Here is a 13,860-nt window from a genome sequence, read left to right as displayed (position 1 = left end):
TAGGTATGTACTCAGGAAAACGTGTCAGACTGGTATTCCAAGTTATCTAGGAGTGTGAGGGGTCCCTTCTGGAAAGGTTATCTATTGTCAACCGCTCTTCTGTGTCGCCCATCTTGAAATCTTTCTTTTTCCCTTATTTTGTGTCAGTTACTTTACAGAAATCGTGTATTTTACATCAGCTATCAACTTCTTGGTTTAACTGCGACAATGGTACTGAATGATGAAGTGAAGAAATGGTTGGCGTAACGAATACACCGTAGCGTGTTATTCTTATGACTCCACCTTGGAGACCGACATATTGGAAACTGCATCCACAGTAACTCTGGCGCTGAACACTCAGCCATGATAATCCTCTGTGAGCCTCTGCTATCATTTGTCTTGTCCATATGATTGCTGAGTTACCAATTATGAATGCAGCTTTTATCTCAAAGAAAGTGTTCTCCTTTATTCTTCACATGGGATGCATCTCTTTATTATGTTATATTAAAAATATTAGTTATTTTAATTTGACGTCTCATTTTGTTGTTAAGGGCCTATGCCCCCTTATTAGAGAAAGTTGCAAGTATATCAGTGCTGCACCCACTATCATTTTAGTTAATCAATCAATCAATTCAGAAATCAATCTGAGGACCTGTTTGTTTCAAAAATGTTACACAAAGCGACACAGCTTATTGATACTAATCAATTAATAAGAAAAATAACATATATGAAAAACATATTAATTTTATCGTTCAGTCCTTTGGACTTTTTCGAATAGTGACAATTTTTAATTTGATTATAAAGTGAAATATTTATGCACCAGTGATTTCTTGCCTCTGTGTCATTCGACCACTGTGTAAGTACAAATAAGTCAGGAGAAGAATTTTATTTCCAAAAAACAGAAGGTATTCTTAGTGCAAAAGTGCAACAAGACATGTGCACCCCTGTACTGGCTTGGAAAATAATGTTTAATAATGTGATTTGGTGTATCGATTAATTACTTTATTAATTGTTTCATATTTTCATATTTCTCGCTCTCAGGCTTTCTTTAAACTTTCTAATTTTTGATGTATTAGTTTGGAATGCGAATGAGCTAATTAAAATTTGATAGCAAGCCTTGTGATATTATCTGATGGTACATAAGGACACAGGAGTACTTGCGTTGAAAATACAGCAATCACTGGTTTGAACGAAAATATTTGCGACTTCCAAATGATCATATATTCTGTCGTCTTAGTCATGACATAAATAATGCTAGTTCAATGCTGTTGATTTCCGACAATAAAATGCATCAATCCCAGAATGCAACTATTAATGTTTCGTAAGCCAGTGATACGTTATAGCCTGTGTAAGATTTTGGTTTCTCTCCCTCCGAATGAAACAAAGGTATGGTTAAGGTAAAAGCCAATAGATGGCACTGATCACATGTTACGTCATTCAGTTTGCCGGTTAGATGTAGGAATCCTGAACCGAGACACTCCACTTCTAGCTGGCACATGTTCAAAATCATAATCCAACAGGGCACTCGACGTGACGAGAGAGGTCAAAATAGGACTTAGACGCACGTAGTGGTGATGGTTCAATTTCAATTTTTTCGTAGAGAATTATATTAATTTGCTTGTTGATCTTTACCTAGTGATCGTCATTACAGACAAATAGAAAAAAAGGGGGGATTTAACAGAAATATTATTTTAGGCAATCAGATACAACATGGATGAATAATGATGATACCAATTAAATAGTCAGCAAAAGGAGAGAAAATTATTAAGGATAACTATTTAAAATTATCTTGTTATAAAGTTATCGTTGAGGTCATAATTGTTAGACAGTTTATATAAATTGTTTGACAACCATATTTAAATTTTGTTAAATAAACTGTCATCCAATCCTATCCAGTGAATTTTATATTCTAGTAATTAATTAAAATACTTGATGTAAAGTGTACCACGTACCTATGGGGGCCCAGTATGCAGGTTCATAGCTATCTTTCATCGGTTAAACGGAAGGGTATTTTTAATCCCAATTAAAAGCAAATAATCTTAAATCCGAACCAGAGCAAAGGAAGTGTGGACTATAACATTAAAATATTTTCCATCTCCATTGTGAATCTCTACTTTAAAAAGTTATGTTCGTCAGCCACTGGCAAGGTCTTGCCCTCCGCAATGACGTCATGCGCTCATTTAGCAATCTGACGCTATCTGTTGCTGCCGCCTTGTATCCTTTAATATACCTTTACTTATGTGTAATTAAATAAGGAAACTAAAATGATATATTCGAGCAAAAAGTTTGTTGCAAGTTTGCTGGAGAACATTGCCATCTTACGGTCATATTTCGTATTTATATGAATACAAAGTGCACTGCAAGATAGGTTGTATTGAAGTGTAGAAGTATCTCATTGTTCATTAGCAGTTCAGATATTACGTCAGCCAACAGCGCGCTACAACGGCAAGGGTTTAGCCAAAAGGTAGAAAAGCTAAGAAAAATTAAGAAATCAATAAAGTCAAACATGCTAAATGACATTTTGGCTATTTTCGAGCTACAAAATAAAATGTGCCATCGTTCAATTTTAGAGTAAAATTGCCATATCATACAATTTGCATTGGACTCAGTGAAGCCTTCTGAAATTTGTAAACACAACAGAAGAACAATTTATCTACAGTATAGCGTCTAATAGCCTTTTTTCTTAATGAACTCAGAAATTGCCAAAATGACACCATGTTTTACACCCGAGACCTTCAAATAATATAACGCCACATCATGGTAAGTTGTATGTGGTAAAGTATAGCAATATCTTACTGCTCATTGGCAGTTCTTATATTACGTCACAGACACTGGCGTACGCAGGGGCAGCTGATGGGGCTACATCCCTTCCAGAAATTTTTAGATGATCAATATTTTCAAATGAATGCAGTAAAGACTAAGGGTGGTAAATGCAAAAACAACTTGAAATGACCTCAGATTACCATTTTTATCTTTGAATAACTTTCTAAACGCAGATTAAAAGTAGCATTTGAAACATTTTATAGTGTATTCCGCATCTACATAGAACGCACTTTGACGTACGTACGCTGCCATAGTAGGTTACGTTGTGTTAGAGTATAGGAGTTTTCCACTTAACATTAAGAATAGGTCTTTTCCAGTGAATATTCCACAATTAACAACTCGCCACAGCCAGAAGGGGCCCCTACAGTCTCCACGGATCTCCATACGTCTCCCTTTCGAAGTCTTATTTCTTTATTTCTTCCTTGCCACCCTGTTAATTGGCATTTCTTGGCTGTTTCCACTAGAGGTCCTCACGACTTCCGCTGCCATATTGCTTTCATTCTAATCCCCTTCTCTCCCCCACTCAGCCTCCCCTTTCGATCTCCCCTTGACGTTTTCCCCCTCTCCCAGGAAACACCCTCGTCTTTTTTCTGCTTTACTTCTGTTTCCAGGGGCTTTATCTCCCCCTCCTTATTCAGTATTCGACTCTGTTTTTCGCGTCTCCTTTTATTCCCCCTCTTTCAAGCACCGGATGCGCCTAGAGGACAGGTAAGAAACGCTCAAGTGGCGAACTGAAAAATTTAAGCCAGTGAAAAGGTGGAAGATGTAAGAAGGAAGGAACTTAATTCTGTTGAAACGGCAACGAAAGGGGGTGATGAATCAGTCTTTGAATTCGCCGTGGTTCAGCTGATGCCTAACCGATTCAAAAATTAGATACTTTAAAGTGGCAAGGTTGATACATAAAGGCCGACCAATCAAACACTCGTGTGTGTTCGGGTATTTTCGGCGGTCGTTCGTATAGTGCTATGGTAATGTTATGAATTCGTCTTTGAATTCGCTGTGGTCCAGCTGATACCTAACCGGTTCAAAAATTAGATACTTAAAAGTGGCAAGGTTGATACATACAGGTCGACCAATCAAGCACTCGTGTGTGTTCGGATATTTTCGGCGGTCGTTCGTATAGTGCTATGGTAATGTTATGAATTCGTCTTTGAATTCGCTGTGGTCCAGCTGATACCTAACCGGTTCAAAAATGGGATACTTAAAAGTGGCAAGGTTGATACATACAGGTCGACCAATCAAGCACTCGTGTGTGTACGGGTATTTTCGGCGGTCGTTCGTATAGTGCTATGGTAATGTTATGAATTCGTCTTTGAATTCGCCGTAGTCTATCTGATACCTGACCGGTTCAAAAGTTTGGTATTTAAAGGTGCGTAAGTGAATACATACAGGTCGATCAATCAAACACTCGTATGTATGCGGATATTTTCGGTGATCGTGTACTGCTGTGGTAATGTTATCCATAATACAGGGCCTGTTAATCGCTACTTCTGCCTATTAGATTCTGGCGATTGATATTACTCATGATTGATTTACACGCGGTCAACAAGAATTTGACAGGCATATATAGTTCTAATATGGCGGTAGCTTAGTTTGGTTGAGCGTCTGGTTACCAAGCGGGAGAACTTGGTTCGATTACCGGAATTAGAATTTTTCTGTGAATGTACCTCAATAAGTGATACTGGTGTTCACCCCGCCTTTCATCAACGTGTGTCTCGACGAGAGCCGCGTCGAACACGTTACATCCTCCGCGGCCAAGACATCAATATCGCCTGTTGTATGTCTTAATGACATGAGAATGTGTTTACCTTTTGTATATCTGGCCTCCATGGCGGAGTGGTTAGCGTAACACCACGCTACGAAGCCAGAATTATGTAAGGCTATCATTGTGTTAGTCTCATCGTCCTTTCATCAGTTCATCATCGACGTCGCGATTAACCTAATAGGTGGGATAACAAAAAGTTGCGTTTTGGTCCTATAACTCGGCCCTCAAAGCATTGTTGTAAAATTACTTCTAGCCGAAGCGCGCTGTCGTTGAATATTCATGTGTTTTGATAAATTTTACTCACACCTTGAAAATAAAAGCAAAGCACAAAAATGTGTGTTATGTGGTCCTATAAGCCTTCACTAAAATTGATTTTAGTCAAAACATGTTGATCTTAAATACCTTCTAGTTTTAATCACTTCTACGCCAGCTATCTTCAATTAGAAATTTCAGTCAGTCGGGAAATTTGTGAAATACTGTTTGTACACATAAAAATTAAACTATGGACTCATCTCAAGGTAGAAGCATTTCGGGCTCGCACATTTCACGAACTTACTACTGTAAGACAGCTGTGAGATGAAACACACTTTTCTAGGTCTTTTTATTCGTTATTCATTTACCTTCCGCCTTAATTCATTTTCTTTCCCCCTCTTGAATGGAATATTCATCGGTCTTTATAATCCCCATTTTCATTTAGCTTTACGTCAGATGAAGATTAACTGGTTGTAACGAAATTCAAGCGTTTGTGGAACGAGAAGATTTTGAATAAAGTGAAGTCGTGTACACAATTAAGTAGATACAGTGTCACAAGAAGATTTTCAGAACGAAGTTTCATCTGTTATAATTACGCTGCACGGCTGTTGACATTTTTCACCAAGACCCTTCTGTGGTGGAATACAAGTTAGGATTAAAATTTCACGATAAAAACCACTCATACGAGGGTCGCTATTTATATTTTGAGCCTAACAATGAAAAAACAGGAATTTGGCATTGAAAACTGCTTTATTGTTTTTCGAAGTATTCTCCTTTATGGTCAATACACTTTTGCATTCGTTCGAACCATTTGTCAAAGCAGTTTTTCCAATCTTATTGAGACCTTCATAATATGGTTTTTGAACGCATCAACGGCATCTTCCGCCGACGAAAATCGTTGTCCACGCAATTTATTCTTGACATTCGGGAACAAGAAGAAGTCAATGGGTGCCAAATCAGGACTGTACGGCGGATGACCCATCAATTCGATTTTTTGACTGTTCATAAAGTTGGTTGTTAGACGAGATGTGTGACAGCTGGCATTGTCTTGATGAAGAATGATCCGACGGCGTTTGTTTGTTTGTTTTCCGTGTTTGACCGAAGACCTCTGGCAAACAAATTGTTGTGTACCATTCAGAGTTGACCGTTCTACGTTCCTCTAAAGGCACAGTTGACACATGACCAGTTTTCCCGAAAAAACAGGCGACCATTTGTTTCGATGTGCTTCGAGCGCGAACAACTTTTGTTGGATTGGGTTCATCTTGAAACACCCATAAAGTCGACTGCTGTTTACGTTCCGGCTCATATGCATATATCCATGATTCGTCACCTGTTACAATCTTATATACGTCCTTGAAGCACCACGATTGTATTTATTGAGCATTTGTTTGCACCAATTGACGCGAGCGTCTTTTTGAGTTTTTGTCAAATTGTGTGGGATCCAACGAGAACATACCTTTCTCACATCTAAATGATCATGTAATATTTTATATATGCTGGTGGAACTACTGCCTATGGTTGCCTCAATCTCACAGTATGTCACATGACGATCTTTCAGTATTAGGTTTTGCACAGCATCAATGTTTTCTTGAGCAACAACTGATTTTGGACGACCTTCGCGAATCTCGTCGGTGAGCGAATGGCGGCCACGATTAAATTCGTTATACCAGCGTTTCACAGTGGCAAAGGATGGGGCTTCATCGCCAAATGTGAAAGTAAGTTGATCGATGCACTCTTGTCTTGATAATCTACGTCGAAAATCGTAAAAAATCATCGCACGAAAATGTTCACGAGTTAATTCCATTTTATTGTTGTCGTGCAATCTCCAAGGCAATATAAACAACACAAATCAAGCTATTGACAAAACATTTGAAGTACGTTATGGTCAATAATGCCAGACGATTCCGTGCAAACGTCTAATTGCACCTAACTTCAATCAGTGTTGCCAAGGCTCAAAATAAAAATAGTGGCCCTCGTAGTTCATTTTTTTTAAAAAAAAGTCCTCACCTCCTGTCAGCAATATTTAAATGAATATTCACTCCGCACTGAATGTTCATGTCTGCGTATGTTGAATAATGAAATAAGGTAAGAATATAACATTTCAAGTATAGTCTGGTGTAATCTGATAATATGTAAGGTCATTAATGCCTGATGAAGAAGAGAACTAGTGAAGTCTACTGGCATGATACGAGGCTTCGATAAGGACCCTCCAATCATGAACTATTAGCATTGCTACATTGGATATGATGCAGCTCTGTTTTATTTACTGGCAGAATATTTTGACAGGTATCGGAAACTTAATTAATAGGAAAAAGATTTAGTGGAGGGGAATAAATCTCGACTAATACTGTATATTGCAGAGACTTCATAGATGTGTGAATAACACAACGTTTAAAGGGTAAGGAAATGAAAATTTCGATAGATTTATAACTATAAAAGAAAATTTTATACAATCTGTCTCTTATTTCTTAGTGGATAGAAAAAACGTCCGGAATTAAAGTAACTATTATGATACTATTGACTCAAATACTAATTTGTATTAACAAGAATTCTTGTTTCTAACAGCCAGAGCCATCTAATGTTCACTTGAACATGTTATACTATACGTTTCAGTGGAGACGACGTCATATATTTGAAAGAAGATCGATAATATATACATATATATGTACCAGTGGCGGCGATTAGGGGCGGCGACCAGAGGGGGGCAACTGCCCCCCTTTTTGACACTTTTGCCCCCACACTATGCTAAACCTTATCTACCAAGGGAAAATAAACTGTCCTTGACTCCCAGTTTTGGCACCCAATCGCAGCCACTGATATGTAAGTATAATTTTTATTAGTTCTCTCCTCTGTGAGAGCCCATGATCTGATATTTCTGGCTTATTGTCGTGAAATTTCCCACCCGAGATCTCCAAACTTGGTAATCGAACACATGTTATCCTTAGATTGTAAACTTCGGGAAGCACAGCCTTTCAAGGGCCAAGACTTGCCAAGCAGCTTTTTTAATGGATGGCGTGTGGTCAGAGCGTCCAATCCCATCGCCGCTGTTTCCGGCTTCCAGATAGCAGGTCCCCTACTTCTTTTAAAGTAGCTCACCAGTTGTGCTTTTTACTCTATCCATTTTAATATGTTAGCTGAGGCTGCGATGGGGTGGGGTGGGGGGATCACAAGAGATGACTTCACAAGAGATTTTGTTCGGACGGGCTGAAGAGTGGAAGAAATATCTTCAGGCGAGCTACACTTCGGTGATAGTATTTCTCATTTTGTCTTTTTCTCCTCCTCCCCTTCTCTCATACACACACAAATACACACCATTTTCATTCTTTTATTCCTCTATCTCTCTTTTTCTCACTCTCTCATCGTTCTTTTCTTTCTTTTTTCCTCTCCATCTCTTTTTTCTTGTTTCTATATCTTTTCTACCTTCCCTTCCAATGTTTCAATACTTCTTTCTGTCACATGCTGTCTCAGTGTTCTTACATAATTTTCTATTTCTCTCTCTCTCGCACACACACACACACACACACACACACACACCCACACACACACACACACACACACACTTTCTTCCTCTCGCTTTCTATCTTTAACGCTCTCTCCCTTTTCTTTGGTTTCTTCTGTCTGTTTTTCATCTTGCTTCTCTATCTTTCTTGTTGTCTCTTATATTGAAGTAAGACGTCTTCTTGCCTTCCTTCTCTTTTTCTTATTCTGTGTTTCAACATCTCTGTCAATTTCTGTCTCATTCCTCTTGTACCGTTTTCTATCCATTTTTACTTTTAATCCCCTCTTCTCCCCCCACACACATTCTACCATCCCGTTTACTTTCTCTTTCTCTTTTCCTAGGTTTATTTATCTTCCTTTTCTTTCATCCTGCTTCCCTATCTCTTTCTCTTCTTGTTTGGCTCATCCTCTTACATGTTTTTCTTTCACCTGTTATCCCCTCCATTCCACCATGTGTGTGCGTGTACGATTCATGTTCTACAAATGATTCTAGAAAATTCTAGTTTCGCTATGTGAGTGGCCAATAAGGCGTCAAGACTTTCACACCGGGGTTAGATCCCACCCTATGCCACCCCCTCAGATACCTTTCTAGTGTATAGAAGGAGTCGATACTACGTTTGCCTTATTTTCCATAATTCCTTACGGAGTCTTCTTGCTTCCATATTCGTGGCAACAGGAGCACTCTTTCATAAGTGGGCGAACAAGGTTATGGCCCACGCAAGAATATGGAAGCCATTTCGAATTCGTTCTGGGAGTTGGGACCTCTCTTCGGGGTTGTGTTATCAGACGTCTGCTTGTGATCGTCTTCTCTCCAAGGGTCGCCGTCTTTTCTGCGAATCTCCCTCCGCCCTCCTTGCTCCAGGAGATGCTCCACGGGGCTCTCTTTTGTTAATCTCTGGAGAAATCATCAATCTTAGAGCTTCGACCCTCTCCAATTAGTAGAAGAGACTGGAGGGGGTGGAATTCGATGAACAGCCGAAAAAAAGGAATTTGTTTCCAGGTGGGAGGAACTTTAGAACCTTAGGTTGGGGATAACAAGCTTTGTAGGAATATCAAAAACTTAGACTTAAGAGGGGTGTTTGTGCTTTATTTGGGGTGGGTGATGCCGAGTTCTTTAACGGAGGGAGTGTGGTTTTATCTTCGATTGCTTCAAGCAGTTTTGTAAAGATGGGGGAAGTGTCTTGGTTTCAACGAGAATAAAATTTCAAACCTTAGCTCAAGTATTATTTTAGAAGTAAACCATTACATTAATTGCATATATTAATTACTTTACCGTGGACCTTTGTTGATAATTCCTAATCATAGATTTAATGCTGTGTTTGCGTTACTTCTTCTCAGTGATTTGGTTTACAGGTTGAGTCATAGTTTGCTCTAGTGTCATTTTATTAATCCGGATTTATAAGCGAAATGCATATTCTTTTCCAGACTTCTAATGGTAAGAAGAAAGGTTATACTTCGTATTACATACCTTGATGAGCTATTTAACTAAGGTTGAAAGTGCTTATAAATGCTTATTTCTGCAGGAAACGGTTATGCTTGCTTATTTTATGATTTTGGTTTAAAATAGCATATTTTACTCAAATCTGTCATATTTCAATCGTATTTCAATCACACTACGGTATCGGGATGACAAGGTCAATGCTTCTAAATAACCGCACGAGAGAAACGGCATCCTAGAAAAGATACAGTGCATCCATAATCATTTTGCCAAATTACCTGATATTATAACACAGTTGAAAGCTGGAAATAATACATTGCAACATTCGCTTTCTCTTATTGATGAAATTTCAGTAACGTTGTCTTCAGAAACTCACGGTGTTGATAAAATTGTATACGACAAGCTCAGTCAGGAATTACTGAAAAATCCCGGTTACAAAACACTTACTGAAAAATCTCGGTTACAAAACACTGTGCCAAATTTATAAAAATATTTCTGGTGAAGAAACAGACATTGAAGAGGAATTCACCGAAGAAGAACTGTGGTGTTTTTCGCATGTGCCTGTGTCATGCTACGTGGAAAGAACATTTTCACTGTACAAATCATTCTTCACTGACAGACGCAGGAGTTTCACACAAGAAAATCTCAGGATGACCTTCTTTACATACTTTAACAGCTTTGAATAAGTTAAGAGATCTAATAAACAAATATTTTTCAAATTTTCCTGTATTTGTTTATGCTTATCTTGGTGCTTATTTTTTCATTTTTTGTGCTTATTAACTTGCTTATTTTACTGTTTGATTGTGCTTATAAATCCGGGATCTAGTTATTATTATGGAGGAATTATGAATTCATCAAATATGAACCAGCTATGCTGGTTTTTTCTCGTGTTTTCTGCCTCGTATTTTCTAATGGATGTAGTGTATCTATTTCTCAAACTTCGAAAGTATTTTGAGGTATGGTATCCAATTTTGGGGAAACTCGGCTCAATCGTAGAGGATTTTTTAAAATTCAAAAAAGAGCATTGCGTATTTTGGCAAATGCACACCTTTTTAAAATGTATATTAACACTTCCAAGATTGTACATACTTGAACCACTTACTTTCATACACGAAACAAAATCGAACTATCCAGAGAACATAGACACTCACGATTACAATACCAGACAAAAGAATAACTTCCACATTCCCAAAGTGCGGCTAACTGCATACCAAAACAGAACCTTTTTACACAGGCATCCAGTTATACAATATGTTACCCAAAAGTTACAAAATTTTTGAAGGAACCACGATCTTTAAAAGTAAAGTAAAAAAATTGCTATTGGAATATACATTATATTCAGTTAGAGAATTTCAGGAATTAAATAACTTTATAAAATAAATTAAGATTGTATACACTATATAATATTGTACTTTTACAGCACTAGTTCACTTAAAGAAATAATTTGTTATTGTATGATTTTAGTATTATATTATGTTATACTATTATAAAAAATACTGCCCAATTGATGTATAGATATATATTATGTGCGATGTCAACATGTATTTTGTAATGTACATGCACCAATGACCCTCAGGGGTACTTTCGGTGTGAAAATTTTTCAATAAACTCATTGCAGTCAAATACTTAGGTCCTTATTGGGCTTGCTTGGTTAAAACTCTCCACCTTGCATAAAGTTGTTGTCTATTTCTGATGAAAATTATTTCGCCTGCCGATTAACACAGTTTTGCCTAAACAGTGATGCAGTTTCGCCTACAGGTGAGAATTATTTCGCCTTCAGAGGTGAATTCTCTCCTCTGCATATGTGGATTTGTTCACCTGTAGGTGAACATGATTTCGCCTGCAGGTGGGAATTATTTCGCCTTCAGGGGTGAATTCTCTCGTCTGCATATGTGGATCGTTTCACCTGTAGCTGAACATGATTTTGCCTGCAGATAACACAGTTTCGCCTGCAAGTGGGAATTCTTCCGCCTTCAGATGCGAACTCTTTCGTCTGCAGATTCGGATCCTTTCGCCTACAGATAAGCATATTTCTCCTACCAATTGATTGATTGATTTGTTTTTGTCTTATTTTACTTAGTTATTCTGCAACTTTGAGATACTCGTTTTGTGTAATTCAGATGAAATGTGTAAATATCTGATTTCTGTTGTCACAGTTAAGCAGTAAACCTGTTCTGTCACCAAGATGTCTGTATATACAGGGTGTCATTTTAATGGCGCCCACGGACCACGGAAACGTATAGAGGACATCAAAACAAACAACTTTTCTCAGTAACATTTCTCTCGTTGGTGCGTAGTTTCGGCGCTACAGTCGTTCAAAAAAGGGCGTTTTGCCGCCTGAATGCTGGCAACCACACACAACATTTGATTGCATTTGTGACGTCATATCCCGTCGTGAAGCGATGCGTTCCAGGGTTGCCAGGAACACACATATTCTATGAAGAATGACATAGCTACAATCGGCCACATTATGTACCGTAAAACAAAATGAGAAAACACGTTCTGTAACCTAACAGAAAGTAGACAAACGATACGAAAAATGGTAGATAGAAAATATAATTCAAGTGGAAGTGGTCATATCGAATTTTGTCTCAGCTTACACGTCAAATATTTGCAAATCTAGTTACTAAGTTGGCATATACAATTTACTCTATCCACTTCGTCCTTCTGATATTAGTTGTCTGTGACACACTGAACAGACGACAAAATAGAAATGAAAAAACTCAAAATTGCAAAGGTATGCAACACATATAATGTATATTCAGGGCATTATGAGACAAGTGGCAAAAATGGTTAAAAGATACAGGGATATAAGTAGTAGTAATACAAGCTCTCAGAGGACTGTGTTTATCTATGCACCGGATACGCATGTAATAGTTTGCAACTGTGAACAGGGCAGTATATTCGCTACTGATTCATCATTACATTGCAACTGTGGCTGTACGTGTTTTAGTCGTAATGTAACATCGTCAACCTCGGATACTTCCGTTATCAGCACAAGAGTACCACAAGGCATCTAGACACAAACCTGTAGATATCAAATTTGAAACGAGATTTGCAAATATTTGACATGTAGCTGGGCGTAAACAGCCACATGTAAGCTGTAAGTCCAATAAAATTTTTTGTTGTTGATATTTGACATGTAGGCTGAGACAAAATCCAATATTGACACTTCATTTTGAATACTTTTTTACCATTTCTCATTTCGTTGGTTCACTTCCGCCTTCCCCTGGGATGACTGCTCATCTTCTAGCTGGTACGCTATGATATTCGGTCTACTGGACGCGATTCTCGCTTCGTTTTACAACTAATAATATGGTTGGTAGTTTGTCATTTTTCACAACATTTGTGTGTTCCTTGCAACCCTCCCGTGCGCCGTTTCGCGCAGGAAATTACGTCACAGATACGATCAAATGTTGTGTTGGGTTGCCAGCATCCAGGCGGTAAAACGGTCTTTTTTGAACGGCTGTAGCGTCGAATCGACGCACCAAGGAGAAAAATGTTACTGAGAAAAGTTGTTTGTTTTGATGTCCTCTATACGAATCTGTGGTCCGTGGGCGGCATTAAAATGACACCCTGTATATACACTGGTCGACAATTGCTAAGGAACAAACACATATTGACCCATATCTTTTTCATACACAACTCCGTGTCAGTTTGTTGCCAGAAAGGAATCGTTGTGCCCATTCAGAAAGGAACGTGTGAGCTTGGAGCATCGTTATCAGGAAAAGACTGCAGTGCTGTGGCAGGAGGTGGTACCCACGGGAGACAGTCAAACACGGTAGAGTCCGTTGGCAGTGCAATACTGGTGTGCAACAGAAGAAGCGTGTAGGAAGATGGCAAGAAGAGTACATTTAAGTGATTACGAACGGGAAAGAGTTGTTGGTCAGCTGGAGTCAGGGCGAAGTGTCACTGAAGTGGCACGTGTTATGGGGGTATCGAAAAGTGTCATTTCCCGACTTCAGAAAACTACTCGTACCAGAGGAACAGCTTTGCGTATGCATGGTGGAGGTCGTGGAAGGTGTACAACTGCTCGCCAGGATCGGTACATTGTCCAGGTGGCAAAAAGGAATCAATCTGCCACTCCAGCCCAAATTGCTCAAGA

The 13,860-nt window shown here is 38.6% G+C and overlaps 1 protein-coding gene across 1 annotated transcript in view; it reads left to right on the top strand.

The window, feature by feature from the left end:
- Positions 1-13,587, top strand: part of LOC145978713 (uncharacterized) — a 34,540-nt gene extending 20,953 nt beyond the window's left edge. The window contains exon 3 of the mRNA XM_083111520.1: positions 13,423-13,587. Within this exon, the coding sequence (XP_082967646.1) occupies positions 13,423-13,587 (165 nt within the window). The remainder of the gene's footprint in view (positions 1-13,422) is intronic.
- Positions 13,588-13,860: the final 273 nt, after the last annotated feature.

This window comes from Lepisma saccharinum, chromosome 25 (genome assembly GCF_977018435.1).
Source record: "Lepisma saccharinum chromosome 25, izLepSacc3.1, whole genome shotgun sequence".
NCBI classification, from domain to species: Eukaryota; Metazoa; Arthropoda; class Insecta; order Zygentoma; family Lepismatidae; genus Lepisma; species Lepisma saccharinum.
The sequence above is the reverse complement of the archived record's forward strand: the minus strand, read 5'-3'. Positions and strand labels throughout refer to the sequence as shown.